The sequence below is a fragment of the Eurypyga helias genome, unplaced genomic scaffold (genome assembly GCF_000690775.1).
Source record: "Eurypyga helias isolate BGI_N326 unplaced genomic scaffold, ASM69077v1 scaffold12693, whole genome shotgun sequence".
NCBI lineage: Eukaryota > Metazoa > Chordata > Aves > Eurypygiformes > Eurypygidae > Eurypyga > Eurypyga helias.
This window is the reverse complement of record NW_010241977.1, coordinates 40282-53063: the sequence shown is the minus strand read 5'-3', so window position 1 is coordinate 53063 and position 12782 is coordinate 40282. Positions and strand designations below refer to the sequence as shown.

General features: G+C 43.7%; 1 protein-coding gene across 3 annotated transcripts in view; it reads right to left on the bottom strand.

Moving 5' to 3' along the window:
* The window catches only part of TAOK1 (TAO kinase 1), a 34780-nt gene that overhangs the window by 14481 nt on the left and 7517 nt on the right, over positions 1 to 12782 (bottom strand). For all 3 annotated transcript variants that reach the window (XM_010148927.1, XM_010148928.1, XM_010148929.1), the window contains exons 3-11: positions 12274 to 12375; positions 10927 to 10972; positions 9918 to 10014; positions 9068 to 9181; positions 8208 to 8299; positions 5584 to 5677; positions 4081 to 4162; positions 1806 to 1973; positions 730 to 933 (exon numbers count right to left, since the gene is read on the bottom strand). In XM_010148927.1, coding sequence (XP_010147229.1) covers positions 730 to 933; positions 1806 to 1973; positions 4081 to 4162; positions 5584 to 5677; positions 8208 to 8299; positions 9068 to 9181; positions 9918 to 10014; positions 10927 to 10972; positions 12274 to 12375 — 999 coding nt within the window. The remainder of the gene's footprint in view (positions 1 to 729; positions 934 to 1805; positions 1974 to 4080; positions 4163 to 5583; positions 5678 to 8207; positions 8300 to 9067; positions 9182 to 9917; positions 10015 to 10926; positions 10973 to 12273; positions 12376 to 12782) is intronic.

Sequence of the window (12782 nt, the reverse complement as noted above, 5' to 3'; positions counted from 1 at the left end):
AAACTTGTCACGGTGTATTCCACATTCTTATGTTGAGTTTGTCATTCATCACAGGGTGATTAGCAATTAGATAGGCTACACTAATTAACTCCCCGAGGAAATACCTGCATCTTTGTTGCCTATCTGGGCAAAACACAGAACGTCCTAACCACACCTGTCATTAGCCAGGGAAACGTAGTAGCGGTTGGAGAAAAGGTGTGATAACCCCTGGGTAGCACGAGCGCGTGGTTCAGGGGGACGCTGGCCACCCCACCCTTCACCGGGGGAAACTAAGTTGGCTCACTAACCACATACTCAAACCAAGCACTGGGAAGCTGGGTGCTTCAGGAACAGATTTCAATCACTATTGAGGGTCTTTTATTTAAGAATTCACCACCTAGGAGGTAAAAAGGGGGAACTCTCATATCCTTTTGTCCCATGAAGCAGTGCTCTGCCAGTTAAGGGCATCCACTAAATAAACCAACTCAAGCTGCCACTCCAACTCCTCGCAGTAACGCGAGCTGGCTTGAAACAATGCAGTTAGTAAAGAGACTTTTAGTGAATCAACAGAAATAAACTACTACAGCAACCTTCCAAAGTTTCCAGCACACGTTAATAATCTTGGGACACAATATTAAACCTGCAGATAATGATTTAGGACATGAAGCACTCAACTTCTTGTAACTGTGCCAACTAAATCCTCTCCCATTTTATACCTTTGAAGTTATCCAGTAGAAGCCCAACGCTTACCGGCTTCAAATGAATGACAGAGCTATTTGACATCACGGTGTGGTCCCCCTCCATCATATCCAGCTCGCTCTTATCATCCGAGGCATCTGGAAGACTGTTAACACTACTGCTTTGGCTACTGGCACTGATAGACATACTAGGAATGGACTGATTACTTCCGACACTGTTCACCGTTCCTGTCCTGCCGACACCGTGGTCTTGTTCCTAGGAGAAAGGAATTATTAAGAAAATCCAAATCCATCACAGTTGTAGCTATGGACATGATCAAATGAGATGTTCATTCCCTTCCTTTCTGAGGGCATCTACCTGCCACGTCATGGCAGTTCCCACCCTCCAGGCATTGCCATGAAACATTTCTCTAGTGGGATGCCGGGCAGAGAAAGGATCAACCTTGTCAAGATTAACTGGCTGATGTCAGATTCTTTTCAACAGTGAGCCTGTGAACAAGCTGAACTCGCTCATCTATCGGCGGCAGCGTGTCACCAGAAACTGTTCTGACACCGGCATCACCAAGGTGCTTAGCAGGGACCCTGCACCTCGCGCGGTTCCTGTCTGTGCATGAGAACTGAAACCCAGAGCCCCACTTTCTGCATGGTGATTGCAGCATGCCACCCAAGAAAGACAAATTAAATTTCCTTGATGACTTTAGGAACAACAGAAATCCCACACCCGGAAAACAAGTTTTAAATTTCTATGTCTTCGACTCAGAACAACACTCTCCAGACAAAACTAGAAGGCTGTCAAGGGCCTTGTAGGTATGGTCAAACCAGAGGTTAAGTGCAGTCGCTGAAAGAGTCCTCCCAAAGCTTTATGAACAGGCAAAGAAAGCTGGGATTTACAGACCTGGAAGCTAACTGCTCAAACACAAACACATGGCACAGCTTCCTACCAGCACCAGGCATCTACCCTGTTTGTCCTCGTTTGTGCCTTGAGGTCACTTTATTCCAAGAGGAGAGGAAGACAGTTTACAGACAGGAGTAAACAGCCTCTGTTCTTTACAGCAATATCCCAGCTGTGGTTCGTTAAATGCCGGCATCATTCCCTGCCTCAGTGACGGAATCCAAAGTTTCTCTCACCTCCTCCTCCTCCTGGGTTTCCACTGCAGGGCCATTGTGCGCCTCCTGGAAGAGGAGCTTCTTCATTTTACGATACTGCAGGTTGTCCAGTTCTCTCACTGCGTCCTTTGTTCTCTGAATCAAGTCTATTAACACTGTTTCGGGCCGCTCCCGAAGAACAAACATGTGCTGTAGGACACACAAATAGGTGAGTGATGTCTTCTGCCTCCAGCATCATGCTTTGAGGAGAAAACAATGAGCTCTAGTTGGGTCTCCCTGCACAGGAGCAGAATACCTCCCCAGCTTACACTAGCACTATTTTTAGACTTCATGATCCAGAGAGAGTTCAGAATGATTGCTTTCTGATGGAAGACATCCACCAAAAAGTAAACGATGTAAAAAAACCACCAGAAATGGTATTTCACCATGAAAACACACTCAGTTCAAACCTTTGGGTGTTGGGGTATTTAGAGATGTTATCTACTTGTAGTTTAAAGGGGAAGAGCAACAAATAACATATAAATGCTAAAGGTGTTAGAATAGTTCCGGATCTCTAATTGAATGTTAATTAACTCCTCAGCGCTATAAACCCCTTTTCCTCGTTTAGAAAAGCCTGAGAATCAGGTATTCGACGTACAGCCCTGAGTCAAAAAACAGGCTGTGAACCCTCGCGCCTGGCTGAACAGTCAGCCATGTATGCTCTTTTTTCTCCAAATATTCACTGCACCTCACTGCAAAAGTAGGTACATTTTGCCAATAGGTAGAACACGTCCTGCCTATGTCTGTCAGAAGCAGGTTCTGCAGTCTCCAGATGAAATGTGCTGTGCAAGCATGAGTCATTATTAACACCACCGCCAGTCCCATTCTGTTCCTTAGAACCGCACTGCCATTTCCAGCGTGTCACACTCCCTACCTGTCCCTGCGAAGTGGCGTGCAGCTGTTTCAGACTATAGACACTGAAGGAATACATTCACAACCGTTTCATTTCCATCAATGTTCTCCTTAATTGCAGCGCATTGCTCAAAATAAAACCGATCTGCAGAATTCTGAAATGGCAGGACCACACACCCACACCGAAACCTTTACTGGATAATGGCATTTACTTTCTGAACACATGGTTTTTAAAGAGGCAAAAGTCCTCAGAACCACTGAAGTGAAAACACGCAAAAAGGGGATGATAAAACCTTCAGAAATAGCATCCATTTCCCAGTAACACCACATTCTGGAAAAACTGCTGTTTAGCACAAACATGGCTGGGATAAAGATCCCTCAAAATACCATCATGAGCACTGTAAAGAGGATGACAAGTAGGCAAAATTCTGTCTGCCGCCCGATGCCACAACGAAAATCCATCAGTCACGTTTACACCTCACTTCTCTGTGAGTTGTGTTCATGTAGGAACATGTCAGCTTTCTGCCATGGTCACAGAATCATGGAATGGTTTGGGTTGGGAGGGACCTTAAAGCCCACCCAGTCCCACCCCTGCCATGGGCAGGGACACCTTCCACTAGACCAGGTTGCTCCAAGCCTCATCCAGCCTGGCCTTGGACACTTCCAGGGATGGGCCATCCACAGCTTCTCTGGGCAACCTATCCCAGTGCTCCCCACCCTCTCCAGGAAGAATTTAACCACATTGGGTTTGTTTCCAGACTACAGCAAGGAAAATCACATACCTGAAGCATTCAGGAGCACAAATGAAGGGAAAAAAAGGCTAAGATATGAAACAGGAGGAAACCTGCAGATGGCTGAGGCTTACTGGTGTCAAGGAATAGTATGGGGAAGACAGACTGCTTTCCTCTGCCCCCTTTCCCAAGGGATACTGTTAGAACAGGCAACTTCAGTTCTACGTGTAAAGCACAGAGGGATGCAAGAGGATAAAAAGCCTTTAGGGGTATATATAGCACGGCATAAAGAGGGAAGTATCGAAAGGTATTTGTTAACTAATGCGTGGCAGCTCTGCCAGGATTAATTATAATCACTGGAAGGATAGATTGAGCTTAAGAAACTGAAACTCTCAACAAGCTGATGGTCATCCAGTGTCATTTGCTGGGGTGCCCTTTCCCTGACAAGAACAAGGCTGGAGAACCCCTGGGGAACTGCCCGAGACAGCACGAAGGGACAGTAAAGCTCGGAGCACCCGCTCGGTAGACTCCACAGCACCCTCAGCTCAAAGGGGTAACGGGCAGAGCGCATCGTTAACTGTAACCTGGTTCAGGAGGTGAGACAGAGTGTCCCAGGGCCTGGCCCCTTCTTAATAAACAGCACGTGGAAAACAAAAAAGGACAAGCAAGCCAACCTTCAGAAGCTCCTCTGATGTAGGCCTGTCTTGAGGAATTTTCTGGAGGCAAGAATCTACGAAGTTTCGAAAATAATCAGACCTGTGGCAAGGAAAGCACAAAAACCCAAACAAACATCCGAATTAACCACTCCGTTGCACTCTCAAAGCTCAGTAAAGAATCACGGCATTCACATGTGGGCACTGCTGGTGGAAAGGGTGGGGAGGAACCACACGGAGCTTCATACCACCCTCTGACACCGCTGGTCAAGCCAAAGCCCACCACTCTCAGTGTCCCTGCAACCTCAGCTTCCAGACAAAATGTTTCGGCTTAAGAATGTGAAAATATGGGCAAGTGAAGAGGAAGGGAAGCTCTGTACAAACATGGACACCCACACCTCTCAGTGCGAGCATCAATCCTGTCAAATTCTACGTTGCGCAAGCTCTTCAAAGTCAGACTCACGGAATGGTTAGGGTTGGAAGGGACCTTAAAGACCATCCAGTCCCAACCCCCCTGCCATGGGCAGGGACACCTTCCAGTAGAAGTAACATCTCTCCCTCCATTACGCTAAAATTCTGTATTTTGCCCTTTTGTTTCTCTGAACACAATTTTCAGAAGGGCAGGAAAACAGCAGCACATCAGTTGTACAGGCTTTCTTTCATTTCTCCCCCCACCCTCCCCTCACCGAATGGGGGTTTTTGCTACCACAACTTTTCAATAATCTAAATTATTGCACTTTTCAGTCAGAAAAATGCATTTAAAAAAAAAATAAAACCCACCCTCCCCTCACCGAATGGGGGGTTTTGCTACCACAACTTTTCAAATAATCTAAATTATTGGACTTTTCAGTCAGAAAAATGCATTAAAAAAAAAAAGAGTTGAATGTTTTGTCAGGCACCAGGGTGTGAAACAGCCTAACTAGAAAATCTCAAAAGTAGAAAAAGACTTATAAAAAATATGGCCCAATGTATTTTGTAAGAGGCCTAAGACTATGGCTCAGAAAAACGTACTTAGGAAGTTTTGGAGTTGGTTTACTGCGTTTGCTGTTTCAAAAGTCAGTTGTCGAGGCGGGGGGGGGGGGCACAAAATGTTACTGCTGTGCTTTCTTTTTCTGAGGCTGATGCACCAGACACTTGCCACACACAAGCAGCATCTTCATCTGGCAAAGCAATACTTCAACAAAACAAGACTTAGGAATTGACAGTGTGGTTTATGATTAAAAACCACTAAAACCCACATTTTTGGCTAGCTTGGGAGCTTCAAAAGTTTACTGACCCTTGAGCCGAATTTTTTACAGGAGCTTATGTTCTTCCAGCAGCACGGCCTGTTCCTACCCCACTGTAGGGTCTAAAATGCGTATTTAGGAATCGGTCAATTTGGTATGTAAAATGTATAGTGAACCTCCTAAGAACCTTCCAGCTCACATCTTCCCAGTAGGAATCCAGCCATTTCAAGGACTCGGCATGACAAAGCACTCCATTTACAGCAATTCCCTACAACATTCCTCCCTCAGTAATACTCACCATTCATTAGACTGTAGTGTAGGGGATTCATTCTGCGCTATGTGATATAAGGCACTCATTGCGTTCATATTAAACAAAGGAGGCTTCCTTTCCGCTGCACACAAAAGAAAATGAGATTTTATATAGGGAGATAGTCTAATGTTCTTGCTCTTTTTTTAGTTTACATCTCTTTAAAAAGAAAACCACATCAGCAGAATGACTATTGCCTGAACACGGAACCCCAAACCAACCCTACCCTGCAATCAGACAGATATGTTGGCGTATGTCCTATACCATTGCAGAAGATGAAAGCACTTTGAAGATCAAATGGCTTGTCCTCTCAAGCTTTTAAATTACGTGGTTTATCATAGTTGAGTTCTCTGACTCATTTTAATGTACTAAAATAGGAGTAAGTTAACCGTGAGCTCTACACTCGGTGTTTAGCCACTAAGCAGTCTTGGTTTCACAGCCCTCCCTCTTGTTAATTTAAGCTACGGTTGCTAAAAAGCTAACAAATATTTAATTCTAGCAGGACACAGTGCTGAAGAAGTTGGTTACAAGAACCACCAAATCACACTTAACTGACTAAGCACATGGGCAGGAAGTCAGCAACAGGCCAACTCTTTATACTATTTTGAGAGTTGCATTCTCTTCGGCTCTTCTCTCTCTTTCAAGCCTGCGTTACTCTTACAGACTGACACAGCACGAAAGCTTAATGAGGAAGGAGATGATCTCACTGTAACAACAAAACTGAAGCTTCATCAGAATGTTTATGGGGTAAACCTATAAAGCTCAGCCTCGCCATAAACATTCCAGAGGAGCTGGTCAGGCCATGAGGACGTTCCTACGCTAGTGAAAATACAGGAATCTTTCCTTTTGGGAAAAAAAAAAAAACCAAACAAAACAGGGAAAAAAAATAACCCTATTTTTTAGTTGTTCTGCTTTTCAATTTCGAGTTGAATATGAGCAGTAAACTCTGTATCAGAGATCCCGGTTAACTCATCGCTATCAGAGGATGGACTAAGCCCTACACATTCTTCAGAACAGGTAAAATTTGGGACTTAAGCCTTTCCTCAAATGTGGCACTTGGCCTTCTGCAATCCGTCAGATAACTGGTTGCTGCTATCGAGGATCAGACTGATTATCCATTAAACTCTTTTAACTGACCCCTTAAACTATTTTAACCGACTTCTGCCTAACTGTTCTTCTTTTTAACTCACCTGAATAAACCAGGAATCTTCGGGATACACTGAAACTGAGCCCTAAAAGTAATAGTTTGAGAAGACTACCAGACACTCCCTTTTTTGCCCTCTTCCCGTGCTTATTCAAACCAAGGCGAATGAGATCACCACACCAACCCGGCCTACAGTGCTCTACCATCCTGACCCAGTCTCACCTCCCACCACTCTAGAAGCCGTAGATGAAGCCTAAAGCTTCACACCGCAAAAAGGCAGAGTGCAGGAAGGCACCCGGGGGTGTGGTGGCCATGAGCTCACTGCATTCCTGGAGCACTGCAGTCAGCCAAGTCTCCTTACTCCACTCGGAGCAGGATTCTGTCATGACAGTCACGCCCCTTCAACTTGCTTTATATTGGCAACCAAAAAAACCCTCTGCACTGAAGAGAGAATCTATTTCACGTCCTGGAAGAAAACGAAGTTGACAGTTTGGAATGCCAGACAGCATTTTTAGCTAAACTGCGCAGTTCACGTGGATTAGCATGTTCCTGAGAGCTCTCGCTGCCCGGCCGGGCTGCTCCTCCACCGAGGTCGGTCTGGAGTACGAGCGATGAGATGTGACAAGGATGGTAGGACAGCCTCAGGTGCAACGAGCAGCACTGAACTTCACCATCCTGAGAAAAACTTACAGCCAAGTGCTGCCAGGGAAGCTGGATCCTGACTAGATCCTGATCCGAGTATAGTGCTGTGCACGGCCTTGTGCTCCAGCAAGTGTATTTTTGCTCCAAGAAAATGCTACACATTAAATTGAAATAGAATGCCGTGCTAATATCGTCCTTCGAAATCAACACTCTGCTTTAAGGAGTCTGTTCTACTGGCAATGCCATTGTTTCTTTTGGGTTTGACTTATAGGTTAACACTTCGAAATTGGATTATTCCATCTCTTTACCTTTTGTTTTTCCTTTTCTTTTTATTTTTAAAGGGCATTTTCCAGCCAAAACGACCCACAAGTGACAATATAGACTGAGTATAGCTTTGAAGTTTATCCCAAACATAATTTTTGTAGAACTCATTAATATGTCTTACATTTTCATGCCAACGATCCCAATTTATGCCATCAAATACACATTCACACTGGCACTTTTACGGGTTCATTCCTAGAGCTGTCTGGCAAACAGACTGGTTTTCAGTTCAGAAGTTACCTGCCCCTCCTGCAGAACGTGAACACCTTCCGTGACACAGCCTTTGCCTACATAACTCTTATTCCTTGGGTAATGAAAACACCGGTTCAATAAACATCAAATTGGAGAGTTTGTCTTGAATTCTAGAGAGCACATTTAGCTTTCTCTAAAATGCAAGTCCCAGAGAAACCAGGACAAGGAAGGAAGATCTTCCACGCCGTAATTCAGCTGAGTAAGTTCTAGGTATTAAATAACTCCATTTTATAGTTTTTCAAAGAAAATAACTTACCTAACTCAATACAGGTAATTCCAAGAGACCAAACATCTACTTTGCCATCATACTGCCCTTCATCCATGGCTAAAATCACTTCTGGGGCCATCCTAAAACAGGAGATGAGCGCTCATTAATTTGTAGGCAATGGAGCCCTGTTATCACCATCAGTATTTCAGTGAAACTGGCTGTTTCACGGATTTCAGCGACCGTAAGCAAATCATCCCCCGAGGTATCAGGTGTGAACGTGGGATACTGGGAACAAAGACCAGGCCCCCAGGCCAGCACAAGCCTATGCAGAGGCTGCGCGATGTTCTCCTGCGCTTTGCCCAGCTCTGCGTTTACAAGTATCACCACCTTCTCGCCCTCCCACGTTTCCAACTGTTTAGCTGCCTGGCCAACCCTGGTGAAACAATTAGAGCATGCAGTCGTGGAAACACCACAGATTAGGTGTAAGAGATCAAAAGCATACAAGGGATCTGCAAAGGGTTTTGGTCAATGAACCTGGCCTTTCCTATGAAAGAAAAAACACTTCAGTTATTTCAACAACCAGACGCGGCGAGAACACACGAACTGTTAAAACTGCTGGGAGAGCAAGTAAAACATATGACAGATGATTCAAGCCCACCTCTACCACTTAAAATCGGGGTAAGTAGAACAACACAGTATTTTCATTACTTTTTGTGAACTACAAGGACTCTCAATTTCTTGAAGAAAGAGGTTAATTACGGTTTAATCTTTTTTTCTGAAGTATATATTATCACTACCACAAGTAGAAGATTACCAAGCGAGCTCCAATAAAGCTCAAGTATATTAAATACCCAGTAAACAGTCCATTTACTTCCCAAAGCCAGAAATGCATAAAACTCTTGGCTTACCAATATGGCGTCCCCACAAATGAGTTGGCAGGAGATGCTATGGAAGCAGACCCAAAGTCAGCAAGTTTCACCTGTCCTGGCTCTGTCAGCAGGATATTTCCTGCCTTGATATCTCTGGTTATAGAATACAAATGTCAGTAGTATTCCTCTCCAGAAAAAGAAAACCTTCTCTAGGAGTGACTACAGAATATGCCAGTCTTCACATGTTCAAGCTGCAGAGTATTCTCATTTCCATCAAATATGAAATCTTTAACTTTTAGGTCAATAGCTTAACACGGCCCTCTATCTCATAATTCGGCCAGGTTTAAAAATCATGTTAAAACGGCACATCTGGATCAGCTTCGTATACAGTCCAAAACCTTCTGAACCAACGATATCCTTCAGAATAACTATTCACATCCTTCATCCGACCGAAATGTAGCAGGCTCTTCAAACCCAAGGAACATTTGCATCCCACTCTTCACTGGGTGCTTCTCAATGCCCCGTAAAACTCATTTTTCAAGCAGCAGCACTCTCCCCCGCCCCCGAAATCTTTGCCTTGCAGTTGCTACAAGCTAGGTAGGTGAGCTCAGCCTGCCTTGCGACTCGCTGCTTCGGGGAACAATCAGCACAGCACCCAGGAGTGAAAAGCTGAGCGGATTCAAAGCAATTCTGCACCAGCTCTAAGCGGTGGGGCATACGGCGATATAGAGCTCGCTAGGACTTGCCTACGTGAATCCGTCGTTGGGGAGCGTACGGATACTGCTAAAACACATCTCTGCTTACAAACATTAAATTTGGGATGAAGGGGATACAATCAACAAAGTAAATTACCTGTAAGTGTGTGAGACAGCAAACTGTAACCACTTACCTATGGATCATATTGTGAGAATGCAAGTATGCTAATCCCTGGAGAGCACCATGGGTAATTGCTGCTATTTCCACTTCTTGCAATGGCTTTTTATGAACTTCAGGAAAGAATTTATTTGAAATTCAATATTAAAGGACACAATGCAGTTTGCAGCATGCAAGTGAGTACTGTTAACAACGTAAACACAGAGAAAAGCCTAAAAGTTCGGTTTTACTAGGTTCAGCATGAGAAGCAAACGTAAAAATGGTTCACCCAGTACATTCTATAACCAGGGGTAAATCTCCTAACTGTAAGCAGGCAGCTATTTGCTACCAAAAGGACACCCCTTCGCAATCACAAACCGCATTCCTGTCAGTCCTGTGACCAAACACCCCAACACCCACCTGAGACCCAGTATGAAATTTTCCGTTCATGAAGCTAAATCCCAAACCCTACAACTTCACGACCATTCACACCTGACTAAATAAACTGTAGCAATAGGGACGACTCCCCAGCAGCTCAGCCTTTTGTCCTGAAATGGTTCTGGCAAGGAAAGGAGGCGAACAACTCACTGACCACGCATACATCTTCAAAGAAAGTTCACTTCAAGAAGCTTGAGCGAAAAACGACCATTTAACAAAAGACCTCATCAAGCAAAACCCTAATTCTGCTGCAGAGCTATTTTAGTCAACAGGCCTACAGTTGTTAGTAAGCATTAGGATCAACAGCAAGGGTTTTCAGAAAGAAATCTTCAACTGTCATGACAGGAGAACCTAAAGCTCAGAAGAAATAAACAGTTGACTGACAACTTGAAAATAATATGAACGAAGGTGAAACCAGGCACCCAGGAAAGCCAATATCCTACAGATAAAACGGGTATAGCCATGAAAGAATTTGAAAAACTGCAACTGTTCACACACGCTCTGCCCCCAGATAAAACTATATACTCCAGGAGAGTTCTGTGATGCTGTAACCTCCTACTTCAGCACTATACTTCTGACTTTCAATCCAACAAATGTGCGTGACATACCTTCTAGTAAGTCTGATGCTGATCCTAAACAATATTCCATAACAAGCTGTAAATGAAGAAACAAAAGTTGTTAGAAAAACCTGTAATAAATCTCTAATAAATGTATGTATTCCTACATTTCTGTGGAGGAATCTAGAAATAATCACCGGTGCATACAGTGCAGACTGCCGTAACAACACAGCAGCGTTGGTAACATAGGGCCCACCCTAGCACTGTCGCACTGACCCCTCCCACGAGGGCAGCTCTACCTGGAATTAGCACACGCCTTCCAAGGTAAGATGCCAAGCAATAAAACTTGTAAAAGAAGGCAAAAGCATATTCATAACCAGTTATGTATTGTATGACATATTTTATACGCACGTATTTAACAGGAATGTTACACTGCACTTAACAAGCTTATCAGAGTATTAAAGGGCTATTTAGGGATTTACTTAAGATTTTGTCCCAGCCAGAGTTCAAAAAAAAAAAAAAAAGAAACTAAAACTTTGTCCTACAGATTTATTGATGCTGGCACATGAACAGTACTTACAATTTAAACTATTAGTTCAATAATACGATTTCTGTAGTGTCTCATACCACGTAAACTCTGCCAATGAGAGGTGCCAAATCATATGGCAAAATGCTTCTGTTGCCAATCACATTTATTCCTGCACACAAACTCCAACAAACTAAGTTAAGTTTGGGGAGTTTGGGTTTGTTTAAGTCAAATGTATGAAATTAACTAGGATAGACAGCCAGAGATAAAAATCAGCTGGTTGGTTCTGATATCTGAACCCACACACACAGACGACAACAGAAGTTAAACAATATACAACAGAATAATTTAAATAACAGAAATACTAATGACTCAAAATATACTTTAAATAGAGTTACAGTAGGATTTTTAACCTATTCCATTAGAGTACACCTGAACACTTACTCCTGGCACATATTCAGTCAACCTGCAAAGTACTGAACCATTAACACCCAGTGGCACACCAAACCCGTTGGCAAGTGACCTGCAAGTATCCGATAAGGTTGCCATGCGTGCTTCCCAGGCAGTACAAGTGAAATTCTCACCTTTCCTTACTGCAAGAAGAATGATGAGTAAATGTCTTGTCCCCCTCCCCCTTCTCCATGAGTATTTATTTCAAACACTCAGCCCATCGGGCTCGGAACACTCCAACGGCCGCACACCGTGTTGCCAAAGATCCCACGTTCAGTTCTGCCGAGGGTCTGCAAGGCCCTTGGCTACTCTTACCGAGACTGTGCAACGCAAGTGTTCAGGTGCCTCTCGAAAGCAGCTGGAGATATTCTGAAGCGCCCTTAACCAAGGCAGGAGGAGTGCAGAGTGCCGCGGATGCTTACCCATGCTGTATGCTCCCGCAAATAGCAGCCTTTGTATTCTATACTGTTAGGGTGTTTTATTCTTTGGAGGAACTTGACTTCCTTAATAATATCCTGCCATTTCTGTAGAAAATAAAAGAAACAGAACGACTTTATAAAACTGTTATTTTTTTTTGTTGTTGCTGTTGTTAAGTTAATATGACATTTAATTATTTTAAGAGGCAAAATCATCCTAAGGTTCTAAATCAAAATACAAATCTTCATTGGCACCACGATGTTCACTGTTTAACTCCTCAGCTCTACAAAATAAGAAGTTGATGGATTAGGCTGTATGGGAAGGGTCTAACGATCTTCCATCAGTGTAAAGCTACATATTTACATCTATGCAGAGGGTATACAGGTAAACACTTAATACCTGAGCAAATCCTCAAAAAAGAAGCAATCCTTTTTTAAGGGATACCATTTGTGTCGTCAAATCAAACATACATCCCAACCTGAAAGAGATGTGGGCAGTAAGTGTCCTTCAGCAG